Source organism: Oratosquilla oratoria, chromosome 11 (genome assembly GCF_046742065.1).
Source record: "Oratosquilla oratoria isolate Oo_2021 chromosome 11, ASM4674206v1, whole genome shotgun sequence".
In the NCBI taxonomy this organism is placed as follows: Eukaryota; Metazoa; Arthropoda; class Malacostraca; order Stomatopoda; family Squillidae; genus Oratosquilla; species Oratosquilla oratoria.
The window spans coordinates 45,286,784-45,311,088 of record NC_134787.1 but is presented as its reverse complement, the minus strand read 5'-3'; the positions used below and the strand labels follow the sequence as shown (position 1 = coordinate 45,311,088).

At 39.3% G+C, this 24,305-nt stretch overlaps 1 protein-coding gene across 15 annotated transcripts in view; it reads right to left on the bottom strand.

The window, feature by feature from the left end:
• MTA1-like (metastasis associated 1-like) overlaps window positions 1-24,305 on the bottom strand; it is a 302,424-nt gene that overhangs the window by 74,279 nt on the left and 203,840 nt on the right. For all 15 annotated transcript variants that reach the window (XM_076192744.1, XM_076192742.1, XM_076192745.1 and 12 more), the window contains one exon: window positions 22,506-22,623. In XM_076192744.1, the coding sequence (XP_076048859.1) occupies window positions 22,506-22,623 (118 nt within the window). The remainder of the gene's footprint in view (window positions 1-22,505; window positions 22,624-24,305) is intronic.

Sequence of the window (24,305 nt, the reverse complement as noted above, 5' to 3'; positions counted from 1 at the left end):
TTAATGAGAGGTAGTACTGTACATGTATTCAGAGCCTGAATTTATACAGTAAAAAATCTGCTACACTAATACACAACATTCTATTAAGACAGGTTTCATGTATCCTATCATTATTCTTAACCACTTCCATACAGTGACGCCTACGTAGGCAGCATGAAGAGCAAATGGGTACTCGATGATGCCGACGTCGGCATCTTGATTATATTTACAGTAAACTCGCGCTTATCCAATCACGTTTTAACCGAATAATCGCATTAACCGAACATTTTCTCAATACGGTAGCCATCGCTTTAACCAAACTTATTTGGATCTCAACCAAACATTCAAACACCCCACCGCCTCTTCCGCCACCCCCGCAAGCTTCACCAAGTGCTCACACGGTGGCAGCACACTCCATGTTTACACCTGATCGGCTGTTTGGCGGTACATACATTCGTGAGTCCTCTCAGTGACTTTACAGTATCACAAGCTCTCCTTAAACATTTTCTCTTTATACTCTATAGAATATGTTTATGAACTATCATAAGCATTTCCATGTGTATGTTAAGTTTACAGGTACGAATATTGCAGCCGACATTACCGCATAAAACTCTACGGGAATGAAACATACAAAGTCGGATTAACCGAACATTTTGATTAATCAGACATTTCTAATCCCCCTTAGAGTTCGGATAAGTGGAAGTTTACTGTATTGTAGTCGTACCTACGTAACTTCCATTCTCTCTAAACTGGCTTCATCATATTTTCTATGGTTATCAAAATACACGGGTGAAAGAGAACGAATGATTGAGCACTGACTTTATTTTTTATAATGCGATTATTATGACGCAACATTGCACGTCGGGCAGCTAATGCTGCTAGAAATGCGATGTGCCCCGGAGTGAAGAGATTAATGTTATCTTTATTGTAGTGTGTAAGATGTCTATGTTTTCTTGATTGTAGGGGACTATCTTGAATGACATTAGTTTCTTTTTCTTGACCAAAACCCATGCCTCCTACTCCTATTACTCTTAGTTCCTTGATGTATGACTGTTGGATCTGAAGGATATGTATAAAAAATGAGTCTCTGGTTAAGAAGTTGGTCATCCCTTATTATGGATGATTATATCAAAGATATGTCTAGGAACTTTATCAAGTCCCTTGTGTACATCTATTGTTACAAAGTACTTTTTTCTGATGTTGATTTCTAACTACATCTTTCTCATACTTTTTGAGTGAGACACATGAAAGTGGTATTGCCTTCCATGAATCCATGCTTTGAGTTGCTAACAGATAATATGAAACTAGTCAGTGTTGTTTAATTCAATATTATACCTTCACTGTCATTTCTTAAAACCAATCTATCAAGTAGCATATACCTGCTGCCCATGTGGAAGCTGTTGCCAGTTACCCAGGAGCTGAGTCTCAAGCAAAAGAGATCAAGGGCAACAGACTAGATGACTGACTGACTATATGTGAGGGCCACACCAATGATGCATACATTATTCCAGTTTTGATGAATTTATATTTCTATTTTTTTTTTTTTTTTAATCTCTTAACCCATGTAGTGAAAAGCCACCTTAATGTTCTTCAACAATCCATACATTTCTCCCACAACCTTGATGATATGCAATTACCTATACAGTTTTGCTGTGCTCATGGGGTCACCATCTCTTTGCCTCAACTCATTACATACATATACCTAGGCTTCATTTACTAATATTTCTTTGCTCATACTTTTCACATGTCTAAACCAACCCAATACTCTTTCATCAACCCTATCTCCCATCCCCCTTTCCATCCCCACTCTCCTCTTCACCTCCTCATTTCTCACCCTATCCAACCTTGTAACCACTACCATGCTTCTCAGACATTTCATCTCAAACACATTTAAACTCTTCCTCTCTTATGTTCCATGTTTCTGCCCCATATAGTGCTGTCAGCACAATTCCTCCAAGTAAGCTATGGTACTCGAAGTGACCGGTAAAGTTTTCCAGTTCTTGAAGTGGGTATAGTTTTGGCATAATGGAGAAAGAGAAAGAAGAATGAATAACAAATGAACCAACAAAGAGAGGACTAGATGTAAGTATAGTGGAAAGTCCGAGAGGTGTCATCCCCAAAAGACATTGTCTCATTGACACACCAAGGAAAAACCAAAGGTGGGAAAATAAAAGTTTTTCAGGGTTTCACAGAAACCCAGGTGAAATAGGCAAAAGCTTAGATATGGAGATATTAGATATAGTAATGCATTAAGGAATTGCAAAGTAAATGATTTAATGGAAGAAATTATAGACTTAAAATTGGATTACAGAGCGGTTCTTAGACAATTGATTATGTTGCGAAAGAGTAATGAGCAAACGATCAAAGAATTAAGTGACCTAAAGAGCAAAATTGAAATCCTGAAGAGAGAAAACAAAAGAATGAAAAATGAGGACAAAAATTAAAATGAAGATGTGAAAAAGGTCAAAGACCAATTACAAGCAGTGACCGGAAAGGTGGAAGAGTCAATCAAGGAAATAGACCTCACTGAAATAAAAAATCAATGGAAACAAGAACAGGGAAATAAAAAAATATCCTTTAGTGAAACAGTACAAAAACAGATGGAGAAAAATACGAAAGAAACAGTCATGAAAGTGACTAAAAGGAAAATTGGGTGAGAGATACAGTTGACAAAGGTAAGTGCATTGTGGTCCATGGTATCCAGGAAAAACATGATATGTATAGATACCAGAGAGAAAAGGAGAAGGAAACAGCTAAGGAAATTTTGAAAGAAATACAGGATGAAGGACAAAATCTCAATAAAGAAATTGATGAAATCCACAGAATAGGCAAATATTCAAAAGAAAAACAACATAGACCACTGAAAATAAAACTAAGAACTCAAATGATAGCAGAGGAGATATTATCAAAAGCAGTTCAATTGGCAAACAGCAAGAAATTCAGACATATATGGATACAAAAGGAAATGAGTGATGAGAAAAAAGAGAAAGGCAAAGCTCTCAGAATTGAAGCCAATGACTGAAATGTGAAAAGAACTGATGGATTTATTTTTTTTTGAGTGTGCCAGACTTGAGTGTGAACATTCTAAATTACTGGAAGACACAATGAATGTGCTAAATGAGTTACTAAAAGAGGATGGAAAGAAAGAAATCATGGGCGATTTTAATGCAAAGGATATAATCTGGGAAGAAATGATAGTAAAAGGGAGGGAAGATCATTGGAGCAGCATCCTACTAGATATGACCATTGAGTACACCCTAACATGGGAGCAGCATCCTACTAGATATGACCATTGAATACACCCTAACATGGGCTAAGGAAAATACTAGGTACAGAAACAATGAGGAACCATTGAAACTAGACTTAAAAGTAACTTCTGAACCAGATATTGTGAACAAAATGGAGTACAAAACACCAATTGGAAAGAGTGACCATGTGCTAATTGAGTTTGAATTGAAAGAACAGAACAATGTAGGTAGGAACAATAAGCATAGAGAAGGAAGATTAATTTACAACAAAATTAATTTCAAAAAACTAAGAAAAAATTTCCAAAACACTAACTGGGGCAAATTCTCTAAAGAGGAAGCAAATATGTAAGACAAATGGAACATATTTAAAGAAAAGTAAAAGGAATTGACAAATATGTAACAAAACAGAAACAAAGAGATTATATATATATATAAAGTGTTGGTATAACAAAAAGTGCAGTGAGGCTGGAGACAGAAGAGACAAAGCCTGGAGAAAAAAAAAAAAAAAAAAAAAAAAAAATCCAAATGGCAAACATATGTAAAATGTGAATATACGCAAGAAAGAAAAAATAAATTCTGAAAAAGATATTATAGACAAATGTAAGGATCAACCTGAACTCTTTTACAGATATATAAATAAAAACCTAAAGGATAAACACGAAATAGTGAAATTGCGTACAGGAGATAAAGAATATATAGATGATACAGAAATGGTAGAAGTCATGATCAGACATTTCAAGTCAGTTTTACAACTGAGAGCTCACAATATTGGGAAGATAGAAAACAAGAAAGATCACCCAAAATGAAAGAAATAAAGGTAACACAAAAAGAAATAAAATATTAAATAAAAAACCTAGATGTCAGGAAATTGCATGGACCAGACAGAATTGCAAATTAGATACTGAAAGAGTGTATAGACGAACTATACACGATAATAGACTCCTCACTCAAAGAAGTTAAGGTACTGCAAGATTGGAAAGATGCAAACATAGTACCAATAAACAAAGGAGGAAATAGGGAAGATCCTACAAATTTCAGACTGGTATCCCTTACAAATTTCAGACCGGTATCCCTTACAAATATGTGAAAAAGTCATCAGAAATAAATGGACCAAACACTTGGAAGTAAATAAAATAATAAACCCTAAACAATTTGGCTTTGGGAGTGGAAGATCGTGTACCACAAACCCAATTTGCTTTTACTCGAAATTGAGATTATACTAGATAATACAAGAAAGAGATGGCTGGGTAGATTGCACATTGGATTTGCAGAAGGCATTTGATAAGGTGTCACATAAAAAATTAATCAGAAAAATTGAAATAATAGGAGGAATACAAGGTATGCTGCTGGAATGGATGAAGAGCTTCTTAATTGGAAGAAAAAATGAGCATGGTACTTCAAGACAAAATTTTGAACTGGGAAGATATGAAAAGTGGTGTCCCGCAAGGCCCTGTATTGGCTCCTTTAATGTTTGCCATATATATAAATGATATGGATGAGGAAGTAAATTGTTACATGAACTTCTTTTCTGACGATGCTAAATTACTCAAGAGAGTAAAAAAAAGAAGAAGATTGTAGATCACTACAAGAAGACCTAGACAAAATATGGGAATGGAGTCAGAAATATGAGATGAACTTTAACATCAAGAAATGTAGCATAATGGAATTTGGAAAAAGCAAAAACAGAGTATCGGGTTAATACAAAATTGGAAACAAAGAATAAAAAAGTCAATTCAGAAGGGGACCTGGGAGGAATCATCTCAAACGACTTGACACCTGATAAACACATCAATAAAATATTTGGAGAGACTTTCAACTTACTAAGATCAATGAAAGTGGCCTTCGACTACATAGATGAGATGGTTAAAAAAAAAAATAGTGGTTACACTGATAAGACCAACACTAGAATATGCCACAACATTGTGGGCACCCAGCACAAAGAATAACATAAGAAAATTAGAAAGAATCCAAAGATCAGCGACAGAAATGGCACCTACACTGTCAAATATGACATATGAACAAAGATTGGAGAAATTACATCTGTCAACATTGGAACAGAGAAGAGAAGGGCGACTTATTGACCCTTTACAGAATTATGAAAGGGATGGAAATCCTCAATAGAGATGACTTATTAAAGTGGGACAGAAGAGAAACAAGAGGACACGAAAAGAAACTAAAGTAGGGCACTTATAGAAGACCTGAAAAAGAATAGCTTCCCACATAGTGATTGATGTCTGGAACAAACTGAATGGAGAAACAGTGAATTCCAAAACTATACACGATTTTAAGAATACACTGGATGCGGAGAGATATGAAAACGGGTCACTATAAGCATAGCTCGTCCCGTAAAATACAACTAGGTAAATACAATCCCCTCTTAGCATCCATTCCTAAATGTCAATTTCTCATCACACTTTTTAATCCCCTAAAGCACTTACTTGCTTCTCTCAATCTACCTCCACCTCCAATCCTCCCTTTCCTGCCACATACAACCTCAAGTATCTAAAGCTATCCACTTCCTCCAACTATTTTGTTAACATGTTTGTCTGGTGTCACATCATTTGAGATAATTACTTTTATAACTTCTTTTGTACCAATTTTATATTGACCTGATATTCTATTTTTGCTTTTTTCCAAATTCCGTTATAGTACATTTCTTAATGTTGAAATTTACTTCATTCTTTTTACTCCATTTCCAGACTTTGTCCAGGTCTTCTTGAAAAGATTCACAATCTTCTTCTGTACTTACTCTCTTCAATAGTTTTGCATCATCTACAAAGAAGTTCATATAACATTCCATGCCTTCATCCATGTATTTACCTACTTGAATTTTACGGGACGAGAGCTATGCTCGTAGTAACCCGCTTTTGTATCTTTCCACATCCAGTTTGTTCTTAAAATCTTGTATAGTTTAGTTTGTTCCAGACATCAATCACTCTGTGTGGGAAGCTATTCATTTTCAAATCTCTTCTGTAACTGTCCTTCTTTAGCTTCTTCTCATGTCCTCTTCTTTCTCTTCTGTCCCATTTTAATATGTCATCTCTATCAAGAACTTCCATCCCTTTCATGATTCTTTAGTCAGCAAATTGCCTCTTTCTCTTCTCTGTTCCAGTGTTGATGGATGTAATTTATCCAATATTTGCTCAAATGTCAAATTTTAGAGTGTAGGTGCCATTTTGTCACTGCTCTTTCAATTCTAATTTATTTTTATTTTTTTCATTCTCTTCTAAGTGTTTGATCCATTTGTTTCTGAAAACCTTTTCACATATTTTTGCTACTGTGCTTCTAAGGGATACCAGTCTGTAGTTTGTAGGATTTTCTTTGTTTCCTCCTTTATATATTGGTACAATGTTCACATTTTTCCAATCTTGTGGTACCTTTCCTTCATTGAGTGAAAAATCTATTATCTTGTATAATTTGTCCATTAGTTCATCTATACACTCTTTCAATATCCAATTTGCAATTCCATCTGGTCCATGTGATTTCCTACCATCTAGGTTTTATTTTAATCTCTTATTTCTTCCTGTGTTACCTTTATTTCTTTCATTTTGGGAGATCTTTCTCATTGTTCATCTTCCCAAATTTGCGAGCTCTCAATTATAAAAACGGACCAGAAATGTATGATTCTAACTTTAGCCATTTCTATGTCATCTATAAATTCTTTATCTCCTTCACGCAGTTTCACTATTTCATGTTTGTCTTTTAATTTATCATTTACATATCTGTAAAAGAGTTTAGGTTGATCCTTGCATTTGTCTATTATATCTTTTTTGTAGTTTCTTTTTTCTTTCCTGCGTATATTCACATATTCTTTCCCAAGTTTTATATACGAATGATTTATGAAATTTTTGGATTGAAGGCCAAGCGCCGGAGCCAGTAGGCCATTCAGCACATATCTATCATATACAAATAAATAAATCAAGTAAAACAGTAAAAGCAATAAGCACTCACAAAAACACATCACAACAAGATACACATGCAAGCAATCATATACATAATTTTAAATTTCACGAAATAAGTTAACGTCTTTTAAAAACTTTAAACATTCTCCAGATGAGCCTCCTCCCCTAAAACTTCTTGAAGAGTTAAATTTGTTAAAAATTTTGCCCTGCGCTTATTAGAGTATGCAGGGTACTGAATTAAAATGTGTTAAATTGTAAAAACAACTTAGCAAATGGGGCACAGGGGGGCCAGCCTTTCTACTCCACTTGCATCAAAAATTTATGGGTAATGTACGAATGGCCAATTCTTAACCTTGTTAAAACAATACCCTTTCCTGTTTTTGTCTTGGTACATACTTATCCATACCTTGATTATAGATTTCCTTCCATAATGTTCATTTCTCTTCCACCTTTGTTTCTTCAATATTAAAATTTTTCCAATTTGCATCTCGGAAGAATTTTCTGTTTCTCAAAATCTGTTTTGTTGTACATTAGTCTTCCTTTTCTGTGTTTTTCGTTAATTTCTATATTGTTTCTTCATTCAATTCTAGTTCTATTTGTATGTGATCACTTTTTCCAATTGGTGTCTTGTATTCAATTTTATTTACAATTTTGGGTTCTGATGTGAATATTAAATCCAATCTTGAAGGTTCATTGTTATTTCTATATCTGGTGTTTTCCTTGACTCATTGTGTCAATGTGTAATCAATGGTCATTTCCAGTAATATGTTTCCCCACTGATCTTCACCACCTTTCACAGTCATCTCTTTCTTTGAGTTAAAATCACCCATAATTACCAGATTTCTTTCTTTCTTTAGCATTTCATTATTGTTTTTCTTGTGTCTTCTGAATTTTTGGAGTGTTCACTTTCATTCCATGTGTGAGTTTTAGATGGGTTATAAATCACTACATCTTTCTATTTGTCATATCTCTATCCTCAACTCTTATCATAATCAATTCCACATTGTTCTCTCCATCTGTAATTTTGGTCACATTTAGGCCTTTGTTGGTTAGTAACATCACTCCTCCACCCTGCTTTGTTTCTCTATTTCTGTACCAACAATTATATAATCATTGTCCTATACTATTTGATGGTAATGATCCTTTTAATTTTGTCTCCACAATCCCCATTATATCTGGTTTTCCTTGTTCTAGATAATCATTCAATTCATCAATTCCTGATATCAATCTGTATATGTTGGTATGTGTTTTCTTTATTTTTTTTCCTTTTCTTCTCCTCCATTTCCTTTTCCCTTATGTACCATTTCCTCAGTCTGAAGTCCATCACTCTCCAAAAAAACTCCTTCCTTTTTCCGTTCTTTTCTCATTCTTTTCCTTAGCTTCCTCTTTAAGAGTTTTTTTCCTTTTCTTTTTCCTCATCACTGTTCCTTTTTAATCCATAGATTTTTGTAGCTTTTACTTTTTGTTAGTTTTCCTACATTTGTTAATATTTCTTCTGCTATTCTCTGTAAATTAAGTTTTACTTTAAGAGGTCTATTCTTCTCTTCAGAATATTTGCCCATCCTATAGATATCTTCTATTGCCTTTTCGTGTCCTTGGCCCTCCTCCTGTATTTCTTCTAGTATTTCTGTCACTATATTCTTCTCCTCTTTTTCCCTTTGGAACCTTATTAGACCACGTTTTTCTTTGATACCTTAGATTACAATACATTTTATTTTTCATTGTGTCTCTTACCCAATCTCTTTTTCCTTTTATTACTTCTATTACTGTGTTATTTGTACTTTTGTTCATTTGTTCTTTGACTATTTCTTTAAATAGTATTTTTTTGGTTTTCTTTGCCTTCTTTCATTTGGCTTTTAATTTCCATCATGTTTGATTTTTTCATATTTTCACCAACTTTGCCTGCCTCTGTTAATATTTTTTCATTTACCCCTCAACAAAGTTTCATTTTTAATTGTGTCTTCAATTTTCATCATCATTTTTTACTTTAGCCAGTTCCTTTTTCATTTCTTCCAATTCCCTAATAGTGCATTTTCCTTCCTCAATTCACTCACTTCTTTGTATAATTGGTTATGTTCCTTTTTCCATTCAACAATATCCCTTTTCATTTCAAATATTTATTAGCTTATTAGTATGTTCAGTTCTGAATCCATGGAATGATTCGTCCTCACATCTGGGACTATGTTACATATTTTCTTTCTAACTACTCCCAAATGAGTTTCATACATGTCTAATCTTCTTTTGGTGGTCTCTGTGTATGTTGGTTTATCATCCGTTTTCCTTCTTTTTTCTATTTTTGTTAAACTTAAATCAATGCTACATCATGGTACCACTCATCATAGCCCCCCTCCAATCTGTTTACAACTAGGTAAATCAGCAATTTTTGGTCAAAGAATAGCTGTATTTTACCTAGTTGTATTATATGGGAAGGGGAGCTATGCATGTGGCGACCCAATTTTTGTATCTTGAGAGATCAAGTTTTGCTCTTAAATTCTTGTAGTGTGTTTGCACACGCTATTTCTTCATCCAATTTATTCCATATATCTATCACTCTGTGTGGTAAGATATTCGTTTTTAGGTATCTTCTGTAGTTATCCTTTTTGAGTTTCATTGCATGTCCTCTTGTTTTCCCTCTGTCCCACTTTAATAAGTCCTTTAATAGCGTGTTTGCACACGCTATTTCTTCACCCAATTTATTCCATATATCTATCACTCTGTGTGGGAAGATATTCTTTTTAGGTCTCTTCTGTAGTTATCCTTTTTGAGTTTCATTGCAGGTCCTCTTGTTTTCCCTCTGCCCCACTTTAATAAGTCCTCTCTATCAAGGCATTCTTTTCCTTTCATAATTCTGTAGATAGCTAGTAGGTCCCCTCATTCTCTTCTTTGTTTCAGGGTTGGCAATTCCAGATCAGCCATTCTTCGTTCATATGTTAGGTTTGAAAGTGTTGGGACTATCTTTGTCATTGATCTTTGTATTCTTTCTAATTTTCTTATATTCTTTTTTGTACTGAGTGACCATATTAGTGCTCCATATTCCAGTTTTGGCCTTATCAGTGTTTGTAATATTTTCTTGATCATTTCCTTATCCAGGTATTTAAAGGCCACCTTTATTGATCTCAACAAATTGTATGTTTCTCGGCTATCTTATTTATATGTTTATCTGGTGACAAGTCTTTGGTAATGATTACTCCTAGGTCCCATTCAGAACTTAATTTCTTTACTTCTTTTCCATCAATTCTATACTGTCCTGATATTATCTTCTTGCTTTTTCCAAATTCAATTATACTGCACTTGATGTTGAATTCTACCTCCCATCTCTTGCTCCACTCTGAGACTTTGTTCAGATCACTCTGCAATGAGTCACAGTCTATTACGGAGTTTATTCTCTTTAATAATTTTGCATCATCCGCAAAGCAGTTCATGTAACTTTCAATGCCTTCATCCATGTCATTTACATATATAGCAAACATTATCAGAGCTAGCACCGATCCCTGTGGGACGCCACTACTTATTTCTTCCCATTTTAAATATTTGTCTCTGAGCACCCCTCTCATTTTTCTTCCATGTAGGAAGTCATCCATCCAATTCAATAGTTTTCCATGTATGCCTCCTATTGTTTCCAGTTTATATAGTAATTTTCTGTGTGGTACCTTATCAAATGCCTTCTGCAAGTCCAGGAATGCACAGTCCGCCCAGCCATCCCTTTCTTGCAATATATCTATCAATCTTGAAGAGAAACAAATTAAATTTGTGGTAAATGATCTTCCTTGTCCGAATCCAAATTGCCTCGGGTTCAGTATACTATTCTCCTCCAGATATTTTGTCCATCTATTTTTGATGAATCTCTCACAAATTTTAACTATTGTACTTGTTAGGGGTACCAGTCTATAATTTGTTGGGTCTTCCTTATTTCCCCCTTATATATTGGCACTATATTGGCATTTTTCCAGTCTCCTGGTAGTTTTCCTTCTTTGAGTGAGCATTCAATTATTTTGTATATTTTTCCTGTTAGTTCGTCTATACATTCCTTCAGTATCCAGTTTGCAACTCCGTCCGGGCCATGTGACTTGTTAACATCAAGCTTTAATATTTGATTCCTTATTTCATTCTGAGTAATGTTTAATTTCTTCAATGGAGGAAATCTTACTTTGATTCTTTGATCACAGTTTTGTAGATTTTTTTCCTCTTTGGTGAATACAGATTTGAAATGTTTGTTCATAATATCTGCCATTTCTATATCTTCTGTGTATTCTCTATTACCTTGATGTAATTTAAGTATTTCCTGTTTATTTTTTAGCTTGCCATTTACATATCTATAAAATAATTTGGGTTGATCTTTACATTTATCTATTATGTCCTTTTCATAATCTCTATTTTCTTCTCTATGTATCTTTACATATTCATTTCTTAGTTTGGTGTATATTTTCCATTTCTCAGTTTTTATTTCCTTTTTCCACCTTTTCCTGGCTTTATCTCCTCTGTATTTTGCATCACTGCACTTTTTATTATACATACATACATGTGGAGGTAGAATGTAGATTGAGAGAAGCGAGTAAATGCCTTGGTGGATTAAAAAGTGTAATGAGGAATAGACATTTGGGAATGGATGATAAGAGGAGACTGTATGAAGGAGTGATTGTGCCAACAGCACTGTATGGGGCAGAAACATGGAACATAAGAGAGGAAGAGAGAAGGAGTTTGAATGTGTTCGAGATGAGGTGTCTGAGAAGTACAATGGGGGTTAAAAGGCTAGATAGAGTGAGAAATGAGGAGGTGAGGAGGAGAACAGGGGTGGAAAGGGAGTTGGGAGATAGGGTTGATGAAAGAGTATTAGGATGGTTTGGACACATGGAAAGAATGAGTGAAGAAAGACTAGTAAAAGAGGAATGGAAGGCAGATGTGGAGGGAGTGAACATGAGGGGGCATCCTAGGGGGCTTTCGGGAAGAGGGGAATGTCTGTTGAGGAAGGATGGGAGAGGACAGAGGACAGGGGTGAATGGAGAATGGTTGTATATGGATGATGTTGTGATGCATGAGGTGGAATGGGTGGGGATGGGGGGTGAGGTAGTATGTGTGAGCAAAATTTGACGCAGCCCAAAGGGATTTCTCCCCGTCTTCTCCTTTTCTGCATGGGGGGACGGAGAGGGGGGGGGGGGTCGCCGAATTTATGAAGCGGCCTTGCTGTGGATGTGCTGTGTCTTGCAACACTGCCTCTGACCCAGGGCAGTGGACAGGATGCAGGGATGACCCATTATCCAGGAGATGCTAAGATAAGAGGGAGGGTAGAGGGGTGTGGAGTTTTTTCAGGGATGGAATGGGTGGGAATGATTTTATGCCTTTTCCTTTTTGGCTACCTCCCTTGTAAGGGGGAAAAAGCCTTGGTATATGTATGTACATACATATACCAAAGGCTTTTTCCCCCTTACATGGGGGGTAGCCAAAAAAGAAAAGGCATAGAAATCACTCCCACCCATTTCATTTCCCATATATTCCACTCCCCTCCACCCTCCTTCCTATCTTAGCACCTCTAAGCATTATACCAGGAATTTATATATACCCTTTCCTGGTTTTGTCTAGGTACATACTTATCCACAACTTCATTATATATTTCCTTCCAAATTGTCCATTTCTCTTCCACCTTTGTTTCATTAATAAATTCTTTCCAATTTGCTTCTTGAAAGACTTTTCTAAGTTTCTCAAAATCAGTTTTGTTGTACATTAGTCTTCCTTTTCTGTGTTTTCAATAATTTCTATGTTTCTTCATTTAATTCTAGTTCTATTAGTATGTGATCACTTTTTCCTGTGTGTGTGTGTATATATATTTACCTAGTTGTATTACTCGGGAAGGGAGCTATGCTTGTGGTGACCCGTCTTTGTATCTTTCAGCAAGTTTTTTCTTAAAATCTTGAATAGTATTTGTACACACTGTTTCTTTATCAAAGTTATTCTATATATCCAGCACTCTGGGTGGAAAGCTATTCATTTTCCGATCTCTTCTATGATTATCCTTTTCGAGTTTCTTTTCATGACCTCGTTTTTCCATTGTCCTTTTTTAGTAAATCATTCCAGTCAACGATTTCCATTCCTTTCATGATTCTTAGTCAGTAGATCACTTCTTTCTCTTCTCTGCTCTAGTGTTGGTAGTTCCAATTTCAATAATCTTTGTTCGTACGTTAAATTGGAAAGAGCTGGTGCCAGCTTTGTTGTTGCTCTCAGTATTCTTTCTAGTTTTCTTATATTCTTTTTAGTACTGGGTGTCCATAGTGTCATTGCATATTCCAGCTTTGGTTTAATCAATGTAACTAATATTTTTTTAATCATTTCTTCATCCAAGTAATCAAATGCCACTTTCATTGACCTTAATAGGTTGTAGGTTTCACCGACTATTCTGTTTATATGTTTATCCGGTGTCATGTCTTTGCTGATTAATAATCCAAGGTTCCTTCCCGAGTACACTTTTTTTATATTTCTTCTTTGCCAATTTTGTAATTTTTTGAAATTCTGTTTTGTTTTTTCCAAACTCCATTATGCTACACTTCTTGATATTGAAGTTCACTTCCCACTTTTGAGTCCATTTCCAGATTTTGTCCAGTTCTGATTGTAATGAATCACAGTCCTCTTCTGTTCTTACATATACCAAAGGCTTTTTCCCCCTTACACGGGGGGTAGCCAAAAAGAAAAAGGCATTGAAACCACTACCACCCATTCCATTTCCTATATATTCACCTTCCCTCCACCTTCCTCCCTCCCTCATATCTTGGCACCTTTTGGATGACGGGTCATCCATGCATCCTGTGCACTGCCCTGGGTCAAAAGCAGGGTCACAAGACACAGCACACCCACAGCAAGGCCGCTTCATAAATTCGGCGAGCCCCCTTTTCTCTGTCCCCTCATGCAAAAAAAAGAAGACGGGGAGAAACCCCTTTGGGTTGCATACATTTTGTTTTTCTCATACATACTTCCTCACCACCCATCCCCCACCCACTCCCCCTCATGCATCACAGCATGATCCATACACAAACCCTCTCCATTCATCCTTATTTTCTGTCCTCTCCCGTCCTTCCTTCACAGATATTCCTCTCTTTTGTAATGCCCCTTTCACCCCATCCATCTCATCCTAGGACACCCCCTCATATTCACTCCTTCCACACTTCTTTTACTAATCTTTCTTCACTTATTCTTTCCATGTGTCCAAACCATCCCAATACTCCCAGCTCCCTTTCCATCCCTGTTCCCCTCCTCACCTCCCCATTTCTCACTCTAACTAGCCTAGTAACCCCTATTATACTTCTCAGGCACCTCATCTCAAACACATTCAAACTCCTTCTCTCTTCCTCTCGTATGTTCCATGCTTCCGCCCCATACAGCACTGTCGGCACAACCACCCCCTCATACAACCTCCTCTCAGCATCCATTCCCAGATGTCCACTTCTCACTACACTTTTCAATCCACCAAGGCACCCACTCGCCCCTCCCAATCCACACTCCACCTCCACCCCCACTCCCCCCCCTCCCGCCACATTTGTACCCAAGCATCCAAAACTATCCATTTCCTCCAGTCTTTCACCCTTATGCTCACCTCCAGCCCACCGCCACTCTCTCCCCTTGTACATCTCATCACCCTACTTTTGCCCACATTTATTTTCATCTCCCTTCTTTCACACACCTTCTCAAACTCTGTCACTAACTTCCTCAATCACTCCTCCAATCCTGCCACAAGCGCAGTGCCGTCAGCAAACAACAACTGACTCACCTCCCACTTTTCTCTATTTTCTTTAACCACCTCCAACCCCCGACCCACTACCCTTGCATTCACCTCTCGCGACATAACACATCCCTGACGAAGTCCCACCCCCACCTTAAACCACTCACTCTCTCTATTTCCAATCCTAACACAAGCTCCACCACTCTCGTAAAAACTCTTGACTGCTCCTAACAGCTCTCCTTCTATCCCATATATCGGCAGTACCTCCCACAGTGCCTTCCTGTCTACCCTGTCATAAGCCTTTTCCAGATTCATAATATCCAAAAAAACATCCCTACCCCTTCCCATAGCCTTCTCACATATCTGTCCCACCACAAAAATCTAATCCACACAACCCCCACCTGTCCCAAACCCACACTGTTCCTCACCAATCACTCCCTCTGTTCCTCTCCCAATCCTCTCACCCAAGACCCTCCCATAAGCCCCCCAACCACACTAAACAAGCTGATCCCTTCGAAACTACCACACTCACACTTGTCCCCCTTTCCCTTGTAAAGCGGAACTACACAGGCACTCCTCCAGTCCTCCGGCACTCTACCCTCTCTTAAACAAACATTAAATAACCTCACCAGCCAGTCCACCACAACTTCACCTCTTTTCTTCAGACACTCTGCATGGCATCCATCCAACCCAGGTGCCCCTGCTCTCATCATCTTAACCCCTTCCATACGGTGCCGCACACGTAGGCGTCATGAGGAGCAAGTGGATTCGCGACACTGCCATATCGGCGTCTTGATTATATTTATTGTAGTCGCCCCTGTGTTTTTACATTCTCTCAAATGTGCCCTGAATCCCATTCTCTGTGGTTTTCAAAATTCGCGGGTGAAAGAGAGAACGATCGATATAAGCGGTGACTATATTTTATGATGCGAGTATTATTACGACACGTACGGCTGGCATTGGCTGCTGCCCGCGAGATTTAAGTTCCGTACTGAAGTGGTTAACCACTTCCATAAGGTGACGCCTATGTAGGCGACATGAGGAGCAAGTGGGTACGCGATGATGCCGACATTGGCATCTTGATTACATTTATTGTAGTCATACCTACGTAACCTTCATTCTCTCTAAACTGGCTTCATCATGTTTTCTACGATTATCAAAATTCATGGGTGAAAGAGAACGAACGACTGAGCACCGACTTGATTTTTTTATAATGCGATTATTATGACGCTCATCGCATGTTGGGCAGCTAATGCTGCCAGACGTGCGATGTGCCCCGGAGTGAAGAGGTTAATAGTTTTTTGTGTGGTACTTTATCAAACACCTTTTATAATTCAAGGAAAGCACAGTCTGCCCATCCATCCCTTTCTTGCATTATATCTATTATCCTTGAATAAAAACAAATCAAGTTTGTGGCACATGCTCTTCCCTGTCTAAAATTAAATTGTTCTGGATTTAGCATGTTCTTCTTTTCCAGATGTTTAGTCTAATTTTGATGATTTTTTCAGAGATTTTAGCTATTGTACTTGTAAGGGAGACCGGTCTATAGATTCCTGGGTCTTCTTTGTCTCCCTCTTTATATATTGGCACAATATTGGCATTTTTCCAGTCTTGCGGTATCTTTCCTCCTTTGAGTGAGCAATCTATTATCTTGTATATTTTGTTCGTTAGTTCATCTATATTTTCTTTTAGTATCCAGTTTGTAATTCTGTCCTGACCGTGTTATTTTCTGACATCAAAGTCCCTTATTCCTTTCTGTGCCACAATTATTTTCACTGAGAAGATCTTTCTCCCCTTCCTTAATACCCAATTGTATTTTCTTTTGTGAATACAGATTTGAAATGTTTGTTCATAATTTCAGCCATTTCTATATCTATATATTCCATGTTCCCTTGACAATGTTTCATTATTTCCCGTTTATTTTTTTATTTACCATTTACACATCTGTAGAATATTTTAGGTTGATTCTTACATTTGTCTATTATGTCTTTCATAGTTCCTTTTTTCTTCCCTGCATATTTTTAAATATTCATTTCTTAGTTTGATATATGTTTGCCACTTACCCTTTTTATCCCATCTTTTCCAAGCTTTGTCTCTATCTTTTGTCCCACTACATTTTTTGTTGTACCAACACACAATGTATACCTTTTCCTGTTTTTGTTTTGGTATGTATTTATCCACTCCATTATAGACTTCTTTTAATATCATCCATTTCTCTTCCACCTGTGTTTCTTCATTAAAGAGGTTTTCCCAATTCACTTTTGAAAGAATTTTTTGTTTCCCAAAATCAGTTTTTTTTATACATCAGTCTTCCTTTTCTGTGTTTATCATTTCTTCCCAGATATATTTCCTATTTTAGTTAGACAGAAGATAGGGGTGAATGGAGAAGGGTTGTGTATGGATGATGCTGAGATGCATGAGGGGGAGTGGGTGGGGGATGGGGGGTGAGGAAGTATGCATGAGAAAAAATTTGACGCAGCCCGAAGGGATTTCTCCCCGTCTTCTCCTTTTCTGTATGGGGGGACGGAGAGGGGGGGTCGCTGAATTTATGAAGTGGCCTTGCTGTGGATGTGCTGTCTTGCAACACTGCTTCTGACCCAGGGCAGTGGACAGGATGCAGGGATGACCCATCATCCAGGAGGTGCCAAGATAGAGGGAGGGAAGCGGGTGGAGGGGAGTGGAATATGTAGGGAATGGAATGGGTGAGAGTGGTTTCTATGCCTTTTTCTTTTTGGCTACCTCCCGTGTATGGGGGAAAAAGCCTTTGGTATATGTATGTATATCTTGATCTATCAAGATACTACAATAAATATAATCAAGACGCCGATATGGCAGCCTCGCGAATACACTCGCTCCCCATGACGCCTACGTGTGCGGCACCGTATGGAAGGGGTTAAGATCGGAAAACATTAGTGACATCATCAATGACATCACACGGACTGACGGATAAAGAGACGGACATACATGGTTCAAATGCTCATGGAATATGGAAAATAATAATTTGATTATACTGTAAAAATATCAAGTCGATATATAATCTTCTTTTCTTCTTTTTTGATATTTTTCTATCAGACCATCTCATCCCCCTTAAGCTCTCTGTTGGTCTCAGCATTCTGTTTTTTAACTCATTCATTTCTCTATATATTGCTCTGTATTCTGCTTTTAGGTCTATAATTTCATTTATTAGTTCTGTAATCTCGATTAGAGCATCGTTACTTACGGCGAAGGTCAAGGGAATGACAGTTAGAGTCCTGCCACCGGCAAAGTTGAACCAAGGGCATGGTTCATTAAATTCCACGCTACAAAGTCCTCTGTAAGGAGAACCGTCCTAGCCTTCCAATAGGGGGGAGTTTGTGACGTTGAACCATATCATCGTAATCTCGATTTCATTGAATATTTTTATACCTTATCTCCTTTTCCAAACCTGTACCTTTACCTAGTATTCTACCTTCTCTTGCAAACCCTGAAAAACCATAATTCTCATCATACCTATGGTTATGTAGTGGCTTTTCTATATTACAGCTTTTTTGGGGGATGACACCTAACAGCAATTCAACCCTGTTCACATCTAGTCTTCCTTTAGATGGTTCACCATATTTTTATCTGCCTTCACCATCCTCTATTTTAAATTATATTCCACTCAGTGGATTTACTCTTATAATTCATTTCAGCCACTCGAGTGTTAAGCAAAGCTCTCCTTTTCATAATACCAGAGTAGGCGTTTCCTCCAATTTTGCGAAAAAAAGCCCTGCATTCCAGAGCTCGCTCCAGACATCCAATCTAGATGGTGGTTTGTGTGTGCCATGTGTTTGTATGCCTCTCATGTCAAGGTGATCCTTGACCTTGAGGATTTTCGTTTCATGGTGTAATGTAAGGAATGCAACAGTAGAGAATCAGGCTGTGGATGCAAAAGTCAGTGTAGTTTTTAACTTTCCAACTCCTGCACATTTTTCTTTATCCAAAATAATAAAAGGGTTCATGCTGTCTGAAAATTATCTGCATAATGGTATCCAGTCAAAATGTCCTTTTCTCCTAGTATTAACATTCAATGGCAAAATATCCCCAAACAAAACTTTCCTTGTTGCACAATGGTATATAGCCTTATATAAGGAACATCAAGTCAATCCTTATGTTTCATTACAATCAATTTGCAACCATTCACACATCCTGACATTCAATACTTGTCAAGCCTTTCCATTCGCAACAGTAACAGTTATCAAATGGACCTCAAATATAAATTGATACATATCTGTATGGAAGGTAGGAAGAATTCTGGATGTAAAGGTATTCTGGACTGCCAGATCATTATCTGGTAGATGGGAAGCCAAGAATAAAGATTAAGTGGTTAAGTGGAGGGCAAAGATACAGAGGGAGGTAGAGAAATACTAAATATGAGTAAATTAAATGAAAAGTAAAAGGGGAAAAAATCCCATAAAAAGTAAATATGAGTAAATTAAATGAAAAGTAAAAGGGGAAAAAATCCCATAAAAAGATAAGAAAAAGATAAGATAAAATGGGGGGGGGGAGGAAAAATATGAGAGAGAGAGAGAGAGAGAGAGAGAGAGAGAGAGAGAGAGAGAGAGAGAGAGAGAGAGAGAGAGAGAGAGAGAGAGAGAGAGAGAGAGAGAGAGAGATGGATGTTTCTTGACTTTGAGAATGTTGCCTAACTGGGTGGTTGCATAAGTTTAGGTTTTGGCCGAGTTGTAGTATTCTGTGTCCTCTAAAGTTGTCTAATGGGGTGGTTGCTTAAGTTTATGTTTGTGTGTTAAGCTGGATTAGGTGATATGCATTCAAATGACTGGACAGTATAAGGTTTTACTAGTTGAGTGGTTTAAGCTGAAGGATGTTAGCCTTATGGGTTGATGAAGAGATGATGATGGTTCAGTTCAATGTTGTAAACTCTCCCCTATATGGAGGCTAGGTTGGTGCTCATTACAGAGTACTTTGTACCATGGAATTTAATCAACTATGCCCTTGATCTAACTCGCTGACAGCAAGGTTCGAACTAACATCATGTTGACCTCTGTTGCAAGTAGCAATGCTAATCCATTTGGGTGAGCAGTTTTGAGTTTGGGATTGTGATAGGTACAATGTTGGGAATGGCAAGAAATTGAAGGTATAATTGGCTCTGTGGGGAGGTGATGGGAAGGATGTATTGTTAAATAGAAGGAAATGTCATCAAATTCAATTTACCTCTACCCCTACTCTATTCCCTGCAGCATGTAACCCCAAATACTTAGAGCTCTACACTTCCTCAAACCTCTTGCTCTCTAAACTCACCTACAAACCACCACCACTCTCGACCATTACTTTTGTCCACATTAACTTTCAGCTTTCTTCTCCCACATACCATCCCAAATTCTGCCACTGTCTGCCTATCCCCCAGCTCATCTTAACCTCTTCAATATGAGTCAATTCTCACGCATATCATCTGATGCCTGATGTAGGATGATGCATCACAATACTTGCGTATTTACTCTCCTCTTTCACGTCGAGTAATAATAAACACAAAACGCAATCAAGCCAGTTCACTGAATTCGGGGGTCACTCAGCTACAACTAAAGAATTAATAAAATCAGGACGTCAATGCCGGCATCCTCAGATACCCACTCATGCCTCATGATGCCTTCATAGGCATCATATCATCGCATGGGAAAGGTTAAACCAGTGTCCTCCTGAAATAACTGGCTCACCTCACACTTCCCTCTACTCACTTGTTCCAGACCCATGAGTAACATCCTCACATTTACCCACCCACCCCATCCATGTGCACATTGAACAACCATGATCATATTGCACAACCCTGGCCAAGCTACACCTAAATATTAAACTCATCCTCTCCATTACTACTCTCACACAATCTCTATTAATCACTTAAAAACTTTTGACAACTCTGAACATACTTCCTCCATCCAATATATCCATAACACATCCCATAATGCTTTTAATAACCCTGCCATACACCTCCAAATCCATAAAAGACCCCCCAAAAACATCCTTATATATATATATATATATATATGAATATGACGTAAGCGGAGTAGGAAACACAGGAGTCTTAGTCTTGAGTTTATTCCTGACTAGTTTCGCAGGTATGCTTTTTCAAAGGAATGGGTTTATAAAAATGGGCTGTGGGCATTATATACATGGGGTGGACCTCACTACCTCCTCGTGTTACCATAGTTAGTGACGAGTGTGAATATTACATTGTGGCTAATGTAACAATGATGAAGTTTTACAATTGAATATAATGATAACACTAATAACAAAGAAATTATTAACAGTAATTGTAACAATAATAATGACAACAATGATAATAAAAATGAAAATTTAAATATCATTGTTATCATTATTATTGTTACAATTACTATTAATAATTTCTTTGTTATTAGTGCTATCATCATATTTAATTGTAAAACTTATCATTGTTACATTAGCCACAATGTAATGTTCACACTCGTCACCAACTATGGTAACACGAGGAGGTAGTGAGGTCCACCCCATGTATAATGCCCACAGCCCGTTTGTAAACCCATTCCTTTGAAAAAGCATACCTGCGAAACTAGTCAGGAATAAACTCAAGACTAAGACTCCTGTGTTTCCTACTCCGCTTACATCAACTTGTCAGAATGTCTCAACATATATATATATGATGATGACCCATCATCCAGGAGGTGCTAAGATAGGAGGAAGGGAGGAGGGTGGAGGGGAGTGGAATATATGGGAAATGAAATGGGTGGGAGTGATTTCTATGCCTTTTTCTTTTTGGCTACCCCCCAAGTAAGGGGGAAAAAGCCTTTGGTATATGTATGTATATATATATACATATATATATATATATATATATATGCTTATGAAAGGGTGGACAGGAAGGCACTGTGGGAGGTTTTGCAGATATATGGGATTAGGGGAAAGCTGTTAAGGGCAGTCAAGAGTTTTTACAAGAGTAGTAGAGCCTGTGTTTGAATTAGAAATGGAGAGAACAAGTTTCAGGTAAAGGTGGGACTGCATCCAGGATGTGCCATGTCGCCATGGTTGTTCAACGTGTACATGGATGAGGTGGTGCACAAGGTAAAGGTGAGGGTAATGGGCAAGGGATTGGAGATGCTTAAAGAAAATAGAGAAACATGGGAGGTGAGCCAGTTGTTGTTTGCTAACAACACTGGATTTATGGCAAGGTCAGAGGGGGGATTACAGGAGACCATTCATTCCTAAGGTGGTGACATGGGAAGAGATGGTGAATGGGTCTTATGATATAGGTGTGTACTTTGACTTAGCCACCAATCCCCTGTTATTTGGGAAAGGGCCTATGGTAAACACATATAGTTATAGCTATACCTCCACTATTGACCATAATCCTGAAGGCTTGACATGTACACTTTATATCATAGGTGTTGACATGTTGGTCCTGCATTCATACAATTGTAAGGGTTGACTAAAAATGTTAGTCAGCAACTATTACCATGGCAACTTAAGAAAAACTGAGCTGGGAACATTTAGACTGGATATGTTCTGACTCTGGAACATTCTGACTCATAAGACATATTTACAGTAAAATGAACAGTAACACAAACATTAATTCTGAGTGTACTATCTACTAGTCCAATGCCCAGGTACCATTTAGCAAATTTTTTTCTTGCAAGCTTGAAGTCCGCAACAACAAATGCCTACCAGGTCCTTTCGGGGGTTTGGGGAAAGCCACCGGCAACTGCTTGGGCAGCTGCGACTTATCTGTGGCTACCATCCAATTTGGACATTCCACGTCTTTTTGACCTAACTTCAAGGTCACCTGAAAGAAAACAAAGACCTGTGTGATTTCATCTTAAGGGTTACAATAATATCAGGCATATAAAGTGTAGTGGGACATAAGGCTATGCCAATTCCCAAGAGGCCGGGAAAGGGAGGGAAGAGAGGGAGGAGGGGGAAGGGAAGAGAGGGAGGAGGGGGAAGGGAAGGGGGAGGGGGAGAAAGGGGGAGAAAGGGGGAGAGAGGGGGGAGGAGGGAAAGAGAGGAGGAAAAGGGAGGGAAAAAGAGGAGGAAGAGGGAGGGAGAGGAGGAAGAGGGAGGGAAAGAGAGGAGGAAGAGGGAGGGGAGAAGGAGGAGGAAGAGGGAGGGGAGAAGGAGGAGGAAGAGGGAGGGGAGAAGGAGGGAGAGGGATGGGGGAGAAGGAGGGAGAGGGATGGGGGAGAAGGAGGGAGAGGGATGGGGGAGAAGGAGGGAGAGGGATGGGGGAGAAGGAGGGAGAGGGATGGGGGAGAAGGAGGGAGAGGGATGGGGAGAAGGAGGGAGAGGGATGGGGAGAAAGAGGGAGAGGGATGGGGAGAAAGAGGGAGAGGGATGGGGAGAAAGAGGGAGAGGGATGGGGAGAAGGAGGGAGTGGGATGGGGAGAAGGAGGGAGAGGGATGGGGAGAAGAAGGGAGAGGGATGGGGAGGAGAGAAAGGGATGGGGAGGGGGAGGAGGGAGAGGGGGGAGAGGGAGAGGAGGAGGGAGGGGAGGAGGGAGGGGAGGAGGGAGAGGGAGATGGGACAGAGAAACGGAGGAAGTGGGAGGAGGAGGAGGGGGTGGAGGAGGGAGAAGGAGCAGGAGTAGGAGGAGGTGGAAGAGGAAGGAGGAAGAGGGAGGAGAGGGAGGAAGAGGGAGGAGAGGGAGGAAGAGGGAGGAGAGCAAGGAGGGAGAGGGAGAGGGAGGAGGAGAAGGAAGAGAGGGAGGAGGAGAAGGAAGAGAGGGAGGAGGAGAAGGAAGAGAGGGAGGAGGAGAAGGAAGAGAGGGAGGAGGAGAAGGAAGAGAGGGAGGAGGAGAAGGAAGAGAGGGAGGAGGAGAAGGAAGAGAGGGAGGAGGAGAAAGAGGGAGTAGGAGGGAGGAGGACAGAAGAGGAGGATGGAGGAGGAAGGAGAGGGAGGAGGAGAAGGGAGAGGGAGGAGGAGAAGGAGAGAGGGAGGAGGAGAAGGGGAGAGGGAGGAGGAGAAGGGAGAGGGAGGAGAAGGGAGAGGGAGGAGAAGGGAGAGGGAGGAGGAGGGGGAGGAGGAGGAGGAGGAGAAGGGATGAGGAGGGGGAGGAGGAGAAGAGTGTGGAGGAGAAGGTGGAGGAGGAGAGGTGGAGGAGGACGAGGAGGAGAAGGGGGAGGGAGGAGAAGGGGGAGGGAGGAGGAGGAGGAGAAGGGAGAGGGAGGAGGAGGAGGAGAAGGAGGAGGAGGGGGAGGAGGAGAAGGGAGAGGGAGGAGGAGGGGGAGAAGGGAGAGGGAGGAGGAGGGGGAGAAGGGAGAGGGAGGAGGAGGGGGAGAAGGGAGAGGGAGGAGGAGGGGGAGAAGGGAGAGGGAGGAGGAGGGGGAGAAGGGAGAGGGAGGAGGAGGGGGAGAAGGGAGAGGGAGGAGGAGGGGAAAAGGGAGAGGGAGGAGGAGGGGGAGGAGGAGAAGGGAGAGGGAGGAGGAGGAGAAGGGAGGGGGAGGAGGAGAAGGGATGAGGAGGGGGAG